Source organism: Tursiops truncatus, chromosome 3 (assembly GCF_011762595.2).
Source record: "Tursiops truncatus isolate mTurTru1 chromosome 3, mTurTru1.mat.Y, whole genome shotgun sequence".
Classification (NCBI taxonomy): Eukaryota; Metazoa; Chordata; class Mammalia; order Artiodactyla; family Delphinidae; genus Tursiops; species Tursiops truncatus.
This window is the reverse complement of record NC_047036.1, coordinates 119312260-119326121: the sequence shown is the minus strand read 5'-3', so window position 1 is coordinate 119326121 and position 13862 is coordinate 119312260. Positions and strand designations below refer to the sequence as shown.

At 43.8% G+C, this 13862-nt stretch overlaps 1 protein-coding gene across 5 annotated transcripts in view; it reads right to left on the bottom strand.

Annotated features, from left to right (window-relative positions):
* ARHGAP26 (Rho GTPase activating protein 26) overlaps positions 1-13862 on the bottom strand; it is a 484293-nt gene that overhangs the window by 73502 nt on the left and 396929 nt on the right. For all 5 annotated transcript variants that reach the window (XR_002174220.3, XM_019924624.3, XM_019924626.3 and 2 more), the window contains exon 19: positions 12804-12942. Coding sequence is in view for 4 of the 5 variants with exons in the window: in XM_019924624.3 (XP_019780183.1) it covers positions 12804-12942 (139 nt within the window). In the remaining variant the exon portion in view is untranslated. The remainder of the gene's footprint in view (positions 1-12803; positions 12943-13862) is intronic.

Here is a 13862-nt window from a genome sequence, read left to right as displayed (position 1 = left end):
AACTCCGTCCTCCACTTAACAGGACACATCTCCCTTGACAGACGGGACACATCTCCCTTGACAGACAGGACACATCTCCCTTGACAGGACACATCTCCCCTTTCATATGACCAGCCTTTTCCTAAGAGTGGCCCCACCACCGCACCACAAATTGTGTCTTCTTTGGACTGGCAGATGGTCAGAACAGAGAGAGCCTTCAAAGCCCCCTTACAATCAATCATATCCTCTTGGTTTGGTGACATTCACCCTTTATTCTAAAACTCCTGCCCCCAGCATGGTCTTACTTGCCTAAGCCATGTCCTACCTTTGACCCTATAGTACCATGCCATAAAATATCTACTCTTTGGACATCCACTTCCTTATGGCTCTGCAGTCTAAACCCCTGACCACTCCCCAGATAGACTCTTCTGGGTTGCTTCTAGCTCCAAGTATTTGATGTTGAGCTTCCAGTTAATTCTTTGATCAATAGATCTGTAAGGACTACAGAGTAGTCTGCATATACAAAACTGAGTCCATGTTCCAAGCAGTCACATTAGTGCTTGGAGAATATTACCAAGTCAGAAGGGAGAAAACCCGAGTTCCCACCACTGACTGGCTGTATGGAGTCAGGGAATATTCCTTGACTCTCTGTTTCTTGGTTAATGCAGCTATAAAATAGGGAGCATGAGAAATGCCTTACACAGCTCGGGGAGCTGTCATGAGGATCAAGTGGGATCACAGGCAAGAATGCGTTTTGTAAACTTCAGAACCTTGCTCAAAGAAAAGAACTTTCTGTTTCTTCACATCTTTAAAAACTTGGAACCATGCACTGAAGAAAACATTTTGGGGATTATTTAGCCAAATGGCATGGGCACCACTGCTGCAGCAAAACATTAGAGACATACAATGTCATTCTTGTTCCACATTCCTTACAAATACACCATATTGGAATCAACCGATGTTTTGGGCAATCAGTTTACGTATCAAGAAATGTCACGTCTGGGTTAATCCTCACTGGACCTTTCTGAAATGAGCCAGAGGTATACCATATCCCTAAGAAGAAGACTAGGCTCGCTGATATGGTAGTTTAGAGGTCAAGAAGTGAACTCAGCTCTCTTTAGGCAATAAAAGGGATGAGGCCATGATAAAAAATACTCTTCCCTTGCACTACTCATGTATGTAAAAATATACTTATGAAATGATGTTAGAGTAATCTTCACATTAGGTACACACATACAGAAACACACAAACATACATCTATACACCAATACCACCTAGTATCTTGGCAAATTCTCAATGCCATGTTTGAAGCCCTACGGAACACTTAAAAACCCCGTGAGGCTTATGGGAGATTCCTGAACTCTAATTAGGTTTTGAGAAAAGTAGATTATTGATTCCTGAGGTTTAGAACTATTCATATTTCAAAAGCTTGAGTTCCAAAGAGAAACAACAAAGAAAGAGAAATCAAAAGAGTTACATTGAGCCACGATGTAGAAGGACTAACAGGGCCTGCAAATGGGTACTTGCTACCAGGAAAAAAAACAACTCTAAAATTACATAATTAGAGGATCATTGAGGGAATGGACATGCCATTTATCAGTATGAATCAGTATAAGTAAAATTTTCCTTTGCACAAAATACTCATATCAAGACTCCTGAAAAAGTGTGAGGAGCCCAAGACTACCTTCATTCCAAGGGGAGTAAAGATGACACATCTTTGGGGCTCAGTGGAGATGTATTCTGCTTCATATGGGAGGAGAGATGAAGAGTTTTATTAGCTCTGGTTTGAGGCCAAGTTCGCAGGACATAATAATCTGAGTTCATAGGAAATAGAAGAGTATAACTAAAGCTCTTATTTCTCTGTGATTACATTTACTTGTCCATGAGAGGGTTATAATTCTATGAATTAAAAATAATGTCATACAAAAAGAATATCAGCTTTTCTAAAATATTATCAGGACTTTTTTTTTTTCTGCCTTACGATGCATTAGAAAAACAGAGTATCTGAAATGAAACCTTCTTCGATTTTCATTTTTTCAATAAATATTTATTGAGCTCCTCCTGGGTACCAAACCCTGACCCCAGACAGCAGACTCTGACACTAATTCGCCGGTATTTTAATCAGATGTATACTAGACTATTGATTAACTTGCACATATTCACTTGTTCATATGTTTACCTTTCTCAGTATAAGCAACCTAAGGTTGGGCATGTGACAGACAACACTTTGAAATCACAATTTAAAAAAAAATTATATAAAGATGCTTTGCTTTATAAAATATTTTATCAGAATCCTAATGTTCATAAAAAGATCTGATTCTAAAAAATGGACTTAGGTAAAAGTTTTAAGAACATATCTCCCATTACAGTATTATAGACTGGGTCTCTCCACGAGCTAATGAGGAAGGCCGCAGCATGTGGAACATGATATTTGTTTTTTCTTGTTTACTTAAAAAAATTTTATGCTGGGGGGGCTTCCCCGGTGGCGCAGTGGTTGAGAGTCCACCTGCCGATGCGGGGGACACGGGTTCGTTTCCCGGTCTGGGAAGATCCCACATGCCGCGGAGCAGCTGGGCCCGTGAGCCATGGCCGCTGAGCCTGCGTGTCTGGAGCCTGTGCTCTGCAACCAGAGAGGCCACAACAGTGAGAGGCCCGCGTACCGAAAAAAAAAAAAAAAATTTATATTGGGGTATAGTTGATTTACAATGCTGTGTTAGTTTCAGGTGTACAGCAAAGTGAGTCAGTTATACATATACATATATCTATTCTTTTTCAGATTCTTTTCCCATGTAGGTTACTACAGAATATTAGGTAGAGTTCCCTGTACTATACAGTGGGCCCCTGTCGATTATCTATTTTATGTATAGTAGTGTGTGTTAATCCCAAACTCCCGTAAACCCACAACAGAACGAGGATATGGGCGGATAATGAGGACTCGACTGTCCCTGGACTGGCAAAGTCAACAGAATAAAACAGATGGCTACGCCCAAACTGAGCCTGAGGATTTCTAGTATTCATTTACTGGAGGACACAGAATTCTTTCTGCAAAAAATAAATTCTTTTTGAGATTATATTTTGACTTATAGTTAGATATCTAGGACCTGTCACATATGGTGTAACCTACAACAAAACAACAACAAAAACAAAAGATCAGGGAAAGGAGTTTTTTGTCCAAAGAGAAAATGCCAAAAAATTAATCATAATATTCCATAGTTTTGCAGACAAGATGGCCAAAGACGCAGACTCTTTACTGATATCCCTCCATGGGCCATATGATAAGGAAATCTGAAACCTGGCACTCTCTGACTATAAGATCACTACAGTTTTCTTTGACAGGAGACCTCACGTAATGAGACTGAGAGCTTCTAAGCGGACAGATGTCTAAGCTGAAATGCTGACGATCTTTCCTGAGGGTGAGTAGGAAGGTGATTATTCCAGAGAAGGAGTGGGGAGTGAAATCAATAGCAAATCAAATGTTTAGTGGTTAAGGCAAACTATACTACGACAAATTCTACAGCATTTGCAATCCGTTAAGAAATAAAGAGAAAATGATTCAGCAATGTCACTCGAAACAGGAGGACTTTTGTCAGGTGGGCAAATGAATACTTGCTCCTGACAGAAAAACAGAATGAGAACAGGCAGCCTAAAAGATTTTTTTTTTTTTAATTAACCAAATCACTCAAATACAGAGCTGGACTTCTCTGAGTCACTGATGATTCAAACCAGCTCTGGCATCCGCATCAGAAGGTGTAAGAAGGACCGATGGCAATTATATTGCTGAAGAAAAAAAAATTACAGGCTAGTGGGCTGAAAAAGGAAAACAACAACCAGCTATGAGTCAAACCGACAAGATCAAATGGCCAAAACAGAAAGAATGCCCCCAATGCAAGAGTCTTCTGGAACTGGCTGAAGGCAGTGAGAATGCTTGCTTTCCTCAGGCATGTTTGTCCACAAGAATCTCTCTTCATATTAGTCACAGAAAACAAGAGCTCAGAAACAAAGAAATGATAAAATAAAAGCCCAAACAATTGTAAACATGCATGGGTAACATGTTGGATGCTTTCATGAACATGTGTTCTCCAAGGAGTGACAAACTGGATGTGGACTTGGTCCTTAAAAACACACACTACCGAAGGGCAGGGCCACGTCTGCCCTCACAGACTACATCAAGCATCCATGACGATGACCGGTGAGTCAGTGTCAGCTCATACATTCCTGGTGCCCAGGCCGTGCACAGTAGAGATTAGAGCTCCACAACAGTCATGACATACATAATAAGCATAAATAAGGCAACACAAACGATCAGAACGTATTCTGTTAGCACACAGGAGGCAGTTTTGTGTGATTGAATTTTTCAGGTGCTTCGGGCAGGGACCACTAATGTCCTTGAAACCAAAGTACTAGTTACAGTGGGCAGAGTCTGTGTTTTTTTGTACAAATCAGGAGCGGAAAAACATGAGTATGCAACCAAATCACTGCAACTAAAAAAAGCAACCGCAGAATAATTTTGGTGATATTGTACTTGTTCTGGGGGTTGCCATGGAAATCTGGGAGCTAAGCTCCTTCACTTTCCATATTTACCAAGTGATTCCCGCTCGCTCCGATGACAAGCGTGCCACATCCAAGACGCAGGGTCTCTTGATCACAGAACTCAGAGGCGAGGCCAGGAACGCACATGCCAAATCCGCCTGGCTCGGCAGGCCTGAACACGTCTGGCCCACTGAATACTCAGAGCTGGAGGGTAAATAGGAAACACAGACCTTCGACGCCACTTTGAGGGAGGTTTCTCACCATGCACAGAAGTCTGTCATCATAGAGGCTGATATCTCAGCTTTCCATGAGGTCTCAGACGAGTCGTCAGAAAGAAGATCTTTAACAGCAGCTCCTGACGCCTCACAGAGCCCAAAGGAGGGAACTCACTCTCCACATGATCAAACAGGAAGAAAAGGGAATCGCAAGGCAGATGGAGGTTCTGCAGAGACCCAGGGCGTTACACCAAAAATATTAAATGCAAAACGTTTTGCAAAAGCAAAACGCCCAGAGGCTTTCCCGGGCTATGGTGGAGCGAGAGGTGTACTTTCTCTTGCTTGTTAAAGTTTTGCAATGAAGCCTGTAATGTATCATCTTGACAAGACAAGGATAATAGCATAGCAGCTTAATGAATTTTGCAATAAAAAATGAGGGCACAGCAATTTCTGAGTTTACCATCTCTGGGAAACACCCAAGTACACAGGAAGCTTGGAATCAGACTTTCTAAAGCAATTTTTCTCCTCTGTAGCTTTTGCTGCTGATAAGAGTGGTGTGCCAAGCCCCACTAAAATCTGAGCTGGTCTGCTTTCATGCTGACCCAGCCTCAGTCCCTACGATAAAAATAATCTGAAGAAGTAGTTTGGGCAGCATATTTGAGCACATGAAAATAGGCTGGGCAATGTTTTAAAAAATAATCTTAAAATGTAGTTGGGGCAATGATGGACTAAACAGGGAGGTGATGAGTGAAAAATGTGGTCAATGTTGTTTGGACCCTAGATGCAGGACATGATATCACAACTTCTGGCAGGTTGTCTTCAGCAAAACCACCACTGATTTTGGTCCCCTGTGGACTGACTGACATTCTCTCCCCATGGTGCCCATAATAACCCTCTGCATTGCAAAGGGAAAGAATGCCAGTGAAAATGGAGTGCATGAGAGAATGGGGAAGTCATTGTGGCTGGCCCAGGACGGAAGTGATTCACTGGGATGAGACATGGAGGTACAGTGGGGAGCCTCTCCTGAAACAGCATTTCAAAAACCACGGCGTAGGAACGCGCCTCTAATTAATGGCTGGACAGGGAACTGAATGGTCACAGTTAAGCAGACACTCTGCTACTCACAACATAGCCCTCTTTCTTCCCTGAGAACTTACTTTTCAGGAGGGACAGTCTCCCTTTAGTCTATGGTTCCCCGGTATCTGAGGAAGCCTACATACAGACTGCTTACACCACTGCTCATGAGAAAGAAGAAAATGATAGATTTACTTATTTTTATGCCATGACTCATTGCAAAATGGGTTTGAGATAGTAAATGAAGTGTATGATTAGAGAGTTTTGTTTTTATCGCGTAAAAATTAGGCAATACATAATAAATATGCATTCCTCTCCAACTGAAAAGTACAGAATAGCATACAAATAACCTAGATGTATTTTGGTGTGTAAAAGTCCAGTTGTTTTTCCATACGTAGAAACAGACACCTATTTTTTTCTTTTAACAAGGTGGGATTACATAATGCCTAATGCTACAATATCTGTTTTACATAGTGATAATGCCAGAGATGAGAGGCTGGAATATGCTCTTTTTTATTTAATGATCTACCTTGAACTTTTTTCCTGCCATGAGCTTTCCACAGCATCATTTTTTAAGGGCCACATCAACTATGCGGTTCTCACTCACACATGGTAACCATACATAATTAAGATAAGAACCACATTACACCTTACAGTCTGTGTGACAACAGGAATCCCTGTGGATAAACATGGCGTCTGCCAAAACAAACAGGTGTGTCCAGAGCGCCCAGGATCTGCAGCGGCAACCTGAGAAAAGACACATGCTGCAGCTTTGATGGCTCCGAGAGAGGTATTACATAAAGCTCTGAACAGTATGGATTCCCAGTTATTTTTCAGCAAGGAAGACACACATGTTAAGTACATGAGCTGAATTCTCAACCTCTCCCTGGGCCTGTCTGGGAGAGGGTCCAGGATGAATTAACTGAACTAAAAGAATTAATCAGAGCGATAATCCCAGCTGCCAGTTAACAAGATCCATGTAAAATAAAGCCTAAGAATCCATTCCCACCCCACCAAGGCTGCACAACTCGTCCCAGGCTGCTGAAGTGCTGGCACTCCAGCATCAAATGGACTCCCTCTGGGGCCAGGGAGACTTCGCATTACCCTCACATAGGGGCCTCTCCTTTGGACTCTGCAGGCTCCAGAGGGGGAATATTTTCTTAGTCAAACATAAAGTAAGACTATAGCCTGATGATAATCATCGTAATCTGAGCTAACATTTATTAGGTGCTGAGTATGTTCTAGGCCCACTGTCAAGTACTTTACATGCACTGGCTCTCTTAATCACGGTAATTCCCCTCCAAGGAAGCTATTATTAGTGATTGATTTTACAGATGAACAAATGGAGGTTCAGAAATGAAAAGTAATGGACTCAGGCTTCCCTGGTGGCGCAGTGGTTGAGAGTCCGCCTGCCGATGCAGGGGACACGGGTTCGTGCCCCGGTCTGGGAATATCCCACATGCCCCGGAGCGGCTGGGCCCGTGAGCCATGGCCGCTGAGCCTGCGCGTCCGGAGCCTGTGCTCCACAGCGGGAGAGGCCACAACAGTGAGAGGCCTGCGTACCGAAAAAAAAAAAAAAAAAAAAAAAGATTAAAAAAAGTAATGGACTCTAGGTCTCAGAGATGGTGGGTGATAGAGATGGCATTGAAAAAAAGCATTGAAACTACAGAGCCCCTGCTTCCAACCACCACCAGCCTGCCCCAAACCCCAACAGAGAGTCTAAGAGACACTCCGCTAATGACAGAAGACAAGCAACCTTGACAATCCCTCCCTCCCCCAAGCTAGTGCTTCTCTAACTTTAGCTGGCATCAGCATCACCAGGGTGCTTTTAAAATTACAGAGGCCTGAGCTCCAGGCATGACCTGATTCAGAATGTACTGGGGAGGAGACCAGGCATCTGTATCTTTCAACAAGCTCCTTACATGATTCTAATGCACACCCAAGTCTAAGAACCACACTTCCAAGAAACATATTTTAACACCTTGGGACAGGTATACTTTGGAGATATTTTGGGTTTGGTTCCAGACCACTGCAATAAAGCAACTATTGCAATAAGGCAAGTCACATGAATTTTTGGGTTTCCCAGCGCATATAAAAGTTATGTTCACCCTACACTGTTGTCTATTAAGTATGTAATAGCACTACGTCTAAAACAACAATATACACACTTTAATTACAAAAAAACTTTATTGCCAAAAAAGCTAACCATCATCTGACATCGCAGTGTTGCCACAAACCTTCAATTTGTGGAAAGCGCAGTATCTGCGAAGTGCAATAAAGCAAAGTGCAATAAAAAGGGGTATGCCTGTGTTAAGTACTAAAAATTCGGGACAAAATAAGTGATACGTGTCACCCTGCAACCTTTTGGAAGAAATCTTAAAAAGTACAAGACCTGGGCGCTTGGTTCCCTCTAATCCTCTGGCTCTACCTTCTGCAGTTGCCTGGAAAAAGTATAGCTTTCACCTAGACATACCAGTCCAATCTCTGCTGCATGATGTATCTGCGTGTTAACTTGGAGATTAAACAGTAATCTCCTTTGCTACCATTCATCTGGCAGCACAGTCGAAAAACCTCCTTCCATCTGTTCTAAAGTGATCACAAACGAGAGTGACTGCCTTGGCCCAGCATATTAAGTGACTGCTGAATGCACACTGCTTGCTGCAGAGCTGGGGTGACATGGGGGGGTCATCGTGTGGCTGCTGCTTGCCACCGTATTGAGGAACCCATTCAATATGGTTCAACTGCCTCCGTGGCAACGCTGGACTCTGGGACAGATGGTTTTTATTGCTTCCTTAACTCAGTGTAGCAAGGTTTTCACTTCGGCAGCTCAAGAAGTGACAACATGGCATGGGGAAGGGGCATGACTTGGGTACAAATCCCTTCTCTGCCGTTCGCCAGCTGTGTGGCTGCTTAACCCTTCGAGCCCTGGTTTACTTGTTTGTAAAATGTGGATGATGAGAACCTACCTCATGGGGTGATTACCAAATATAAGGATGAGATGAGATAACACTGGGAAAAGGAAAAAGCCATCTGGAGAAGACTCCACTACCACTCTCAGATTAAAGTGGAGGAGTCTTACAGAGGTGCCTGGGCACACAACTGGTCTACCCACACGGAATGAAAAACTCCTTCTGGAAAATAAAACACACAGTGAGCATCAACTAACATGCCAGATACTTCCATGACAATCTGAGGCCAGAGTGTTGGCACAGATTCACTTCTAAGAGATAAGAATGGGCTCCAACTTCTGCACAGGGCAGGGGCACTGCAGCGAGGTGAAGGGGAAACGTGTGCTGGTGGGAAGCACCCAAGGGAACTACTCTGGGAGTTCTGGGCTCATCAAGCATGTCAACTAGGGGCTGAACAGAGGGCTGACCCATGGATCACAGAACAAATATTAAACTGCAAGTATGCCAATGAGGAGGAAAAACATAACTGAACTCAAAAGGGAGTAGGCACACAGACATAATAGGAAATGAGGTTCTGAGAGTATCATATGAAGTCTGAAGGTAGAAGAGAGGTACATGGAGATATTGTGTAGGTGTACGTGTTTGTGTGTGTGTGTGCGTGTGTTCTCACAGGTGCGATCCCTGTAACAAGATATCTACTCTGTGGCAAGAATCTGAAGAAAGGTAAGGTCATGTGAAACCTGGAGAGGTGTCACAACGAATCCAGAGTGCACAACGTGAAATCGACAGATGAATGGCGAGTGTCCACAGTGATATAAACAGCTAATGGACAACATCTGAACCCAGTTCCGGTTGAGCAGACAAAGGAATCTTGAGTTTGTGTGTTTAGGTTAAGAAGAAGGATCTGAGCCAGTCAGAAATTTAGAGCAAGCTCTGTGGACTCCAAACTGTGGTACGTATTCCACAGGTGGACACACAACAATTCTAAGGTCAAATGTGGATGAACATTTTTTAGCTGAACAGTTTCATATTTATTTTAATGTATATTAGAGAGTAATACAGTAAGACAATAAAATTCACGTTGTAGAAATTTTACTGAGTAGGATGAGGCCGTGTAAAGAAGTGAGCTGCTTTCAAATTGATTTATATAAATATATTAAACAAACAACAGTGCAAAAGTTATGTTTTTGTAGCCCAAAGAGTGAATGAAGGCCTATGTAAATGATTCAAGTTTGGGAAGTACTGAGCTAGGTATGGAAAGAGGCCTTAATCTGAAAAACATCACTGTATGGAAATACAGCATTTTTTTTCCCCCCACAAATTACCTGCAGTCTTCCCCAGCATTTTAACTCCAAAGAGTAAACTCAGTGAAGTGCTTTGATAGTCTTCTATCTTTGTCCATAGACCAAAGGGGAGGGTTTGTGTGTGAAAACAGTACACTGTGACCTGCTCATCTAACGGTGGCGAGTGGCTGCACCGCAACCTAGGAGGGGCGAGAGCTGGCAGAACCTTCCAGCTCCTGCTCCTATGGTGCCTTTCCAGGCCAGCCTGGACGTTACTCTAATTTCCCAGGAAAATAAGGGTTTCTAAAATCAACTCTAAAAAGTATATGTACACACGCACCCCTATGTGCTTTCCAATGAAAATGTTTCTGCAGAGAAAGGGAAGAAAGTTGAGCACCCCACAAATATCTGCGCATATGGAGATTCCAGCCCCATTTCCAGGGAGCGTCTCCTCGTGTTCAGAGGGAAGATGTAGTGCTTCACTGTCTTCCTGTCTCCCATCCTCCTGTCCCCTGTGTGCAGACAGGGACGGCTTGATCTGCAGCTTAGGCACGTCTGCTTTCACACATCCTTAACTTTCACCTGCTGCCTCGTGTGATAAAATTAATCTTGGGCAAGGATCTAATTGATTTTCTCCTAATCGCCATCTTCTTTCTTACATGCTCCCAGAATATGCTTTAAGACCCGATCCAGAGCTGCCTCTGTTTCCATCTAACCATAAACTCGGCACTATTTCAAGTCTTAGAGGAATTTACCAATATCGTCTGATCTGTCCTGATCTGCACTGTACATTGCTTAGTACAAAACCTTAGGTGACTGTGGCTGTCGTGGAAACATGAGAAGCATCTCACCCCACAGCTCGATGCTGTGTTTGTGGCAGATGTGGGTGAGGCCAGGCCTGTTCCAAGTGTTCTTTGTTACAGACCACAGCAAGAACGACCCCAGCCAGATACTTAAGGGAACACAGGCTATTGTTCGATGGGAAGCCAATCCCAGTATGGGTCAAAGCCCTAAAACTGTGCATATCTGCTGACCTAGAAATTCTTCCAGGAATTGATCATAAGGAAATCATCATGAATATGAACAGATTTAGCTATGAGGATGATTATAGTGGCTTTACTCATAAAAGCAACACATCTGAAACAACGTCAGTGGTTGCACCAACGTGCATATTATGTGATATGACGACCTCTTTAAAAGCAGTGACCTCCGAGGGTGGGGAAGATTTGTGTTCAGGAGTAATGATAAGGAAGGCCATTACTTCTGAACGACAAAGGGATAAAAAACATTTTCTGTAACAAAGATAGAGATGTCAATCCAGATATGGAGTCTCTTTTCTCTTCAAAGCAAAGAGGGTCATTTTTCTGATTTGTGCCTTTACTGTAACTCATAGAGAATATTATATATATTATATATATATACAATAAATATCATATTTATATAAATATATAAAAATAAACATATAAATACATAAAAATATAATAAGTATATAATAATAATAGCACCGCCACACCTCCCAGCATTTACTGAGAACCATCCGAAGTGCTTTATTCCTCACAACAAGCCTATAAGGAAACTGTTATCCCTGTTTTCCAGAAGAGGAGATTGAGGCCATGCAATGGCAGGTAACTGGCCCACGTCACACAGCCAGGGAGCAGCCAAGGAGGACTCTCACCCAGGCGCCCGGTGCCCATGAGTGCTTTCAACCACCGCGTTCTCCTGGCTCCCTGAATGCACGCATCTGAGAGCAGTTATCCTGCCGACTTACCATTACTATTCACTTGTCTACATCCTTTACTCAAATGTGAGCTCCTTACAGACGAGGTCACGTTTTTATACTCCCTGGTGTCTGCATGTGATTAAACAGGAACTAATAATAGTAGCAGCAGCTCTCCATCGATGGCCCTTGCCACGTCTAGGCCTCTGCCAGCTGCCTAGCTGCATAAGTTCATTGAATCCGCACCACTTCCCTGTGAGGTAGGCCCTATTATCCCTACTTTACAGACAAGTAAACTGAGGCTGAGAGAAGGTAGGAGGCTTGCCTGAATGCTGTCACCGGCACAGGGACCCAGGGCTGCCTGCCTTCGGGCGCAGCTGGGACCCTCGACTCCCACCCTCCACCCCTGGACTTCCTCATTACAAAGGCTGAAACCAGACTGGAGATTTGAGGGCCCAGTAACCCAGCTGCTGCAAAGCACTCAGAAATCCAGAGGTGAAAACAAGATTCGATACAGCTGTGGTGAGAACACTCTGCTACTTGCAACAAGGAGGGCAATGCTCTCCTATTAACCCGTGAATTAATTCCACACATTTACTAAGCAGCCACTGTGTGTCAGGCCCAGGAGAGGTGGCGGGGAAGGACGAGCAAGCCAAACAAGGCCCCTGTGCAGAGAGAGCCCCACTGTAGTGGGGCGTGTGACTCGCACAAATAAGCACCGAGTTACAACCCGAGAAAAGGAAGGGAAACTGGTTCTAGGGGAGCCGCTAACAACAGACGGGCCGAACAAGCGACGCCTGAGCTTAGATCTGATCGTGCGGCTGGAGGAAAAGGGGCTCAGCTGTCTGCCCACAGGGGACTGGGAAAGAGGATCCTGGGCGGCGTGGCCCTCCCTTTCATCCTCAGCACCCGCTTCCTGTCCTGTCGAGGTTACTCAGCCACGGAACCCGGGAGGGTACAATGGCCGATACAGTGTCCTCAAGGACACAAAAGGCAGCAACGCACACAGAGAGGCTGGAGGTGAGCACCCCGGGCAGCTGGGAGGAGGCCTGGATGTCCCCCGGGGACCACGCTGGCCCTGAGTAGTGGCACTCACGTTTCTCTGTTGACTGCATGGTGTGGAAGAGCGTCAGGGGCCTCTCGCTGCAGGATGGGGGCTTGGAGTCACTGCTCTTCTTCCGAGACAGGTGCAGCTGGGCATTGGTGAGGGGCGCGTCAGGCACGGTGTTAAATATCTGCAAAATAGTTTCATAAAAAGGTTACACGCTACTGTGCACTGGGGAGACAGCACAGGTCCAGACAAGTACGACCGAAAAGCCTGATGGAGTCTAAGAATCAGCAAGAAAAAGACTGAAAAAGACCACCAGGATTTGCTCAGGACTCTATTTTAAACATCTCTAGGAATTGGCACGAAACATCCTCCTTTGGAAGCGCATCCCGAGGTTCGGGAACCATTCACTTCCACTTCTCACCCCTTCTGCTGTCATTTCCACAGATCTGCTTTTTGTTGTTCTCTCTCCGGAGCCAATGGAAAGCTGCTGTGCTAAATGTAAGCCACTGTCTGCGAAGAGGGCTTAAAGTTTTTTGACCACCTTTGTCCAGAACGGATGAACTAAAACTACTTTACTTTTCCTCATTGGTTCTGTTTCCCAGTTCTTAACAACTGCTTCACAACTTTCTGAGGCTGTGAAACATGCATTGAAATAACATCCCCCCAAAGAAGCCCAGAACAGGGCAGCATCTTCTAGTCCTCAACCCCAGAGGGAGCACCTAGTTCAGCAGCTTTGTGTTATCTTTGATGCCGAGCATTCTTTTTCTTATTTAAAAGAGGGAAAAAAGGTTGTTTCCCCCAAATCTTGATGATAGAAGTAACATACATACTACAAACAGTTTGGAAAATGTAGAAAAGCGTCAGGAAGAAAATAGAAAAATTCTCCCAATTCCACTGTTTAGAGGTAACCACTGTTAGCATTTGAGTTTTATTTTCATATGAGGTTTTTTCTTTTAAGCTTACATTGCAAAAAAAAAAAAAGTCTATGGTAAAAACTGAGAAGAAAATTACATAAAAATCATGAAAATGCTCATCTTTTTTCCTACAGATCCAAGTACGACAGAATTATTATAACAGCTACCACTTACATGGCGCTTACCATGA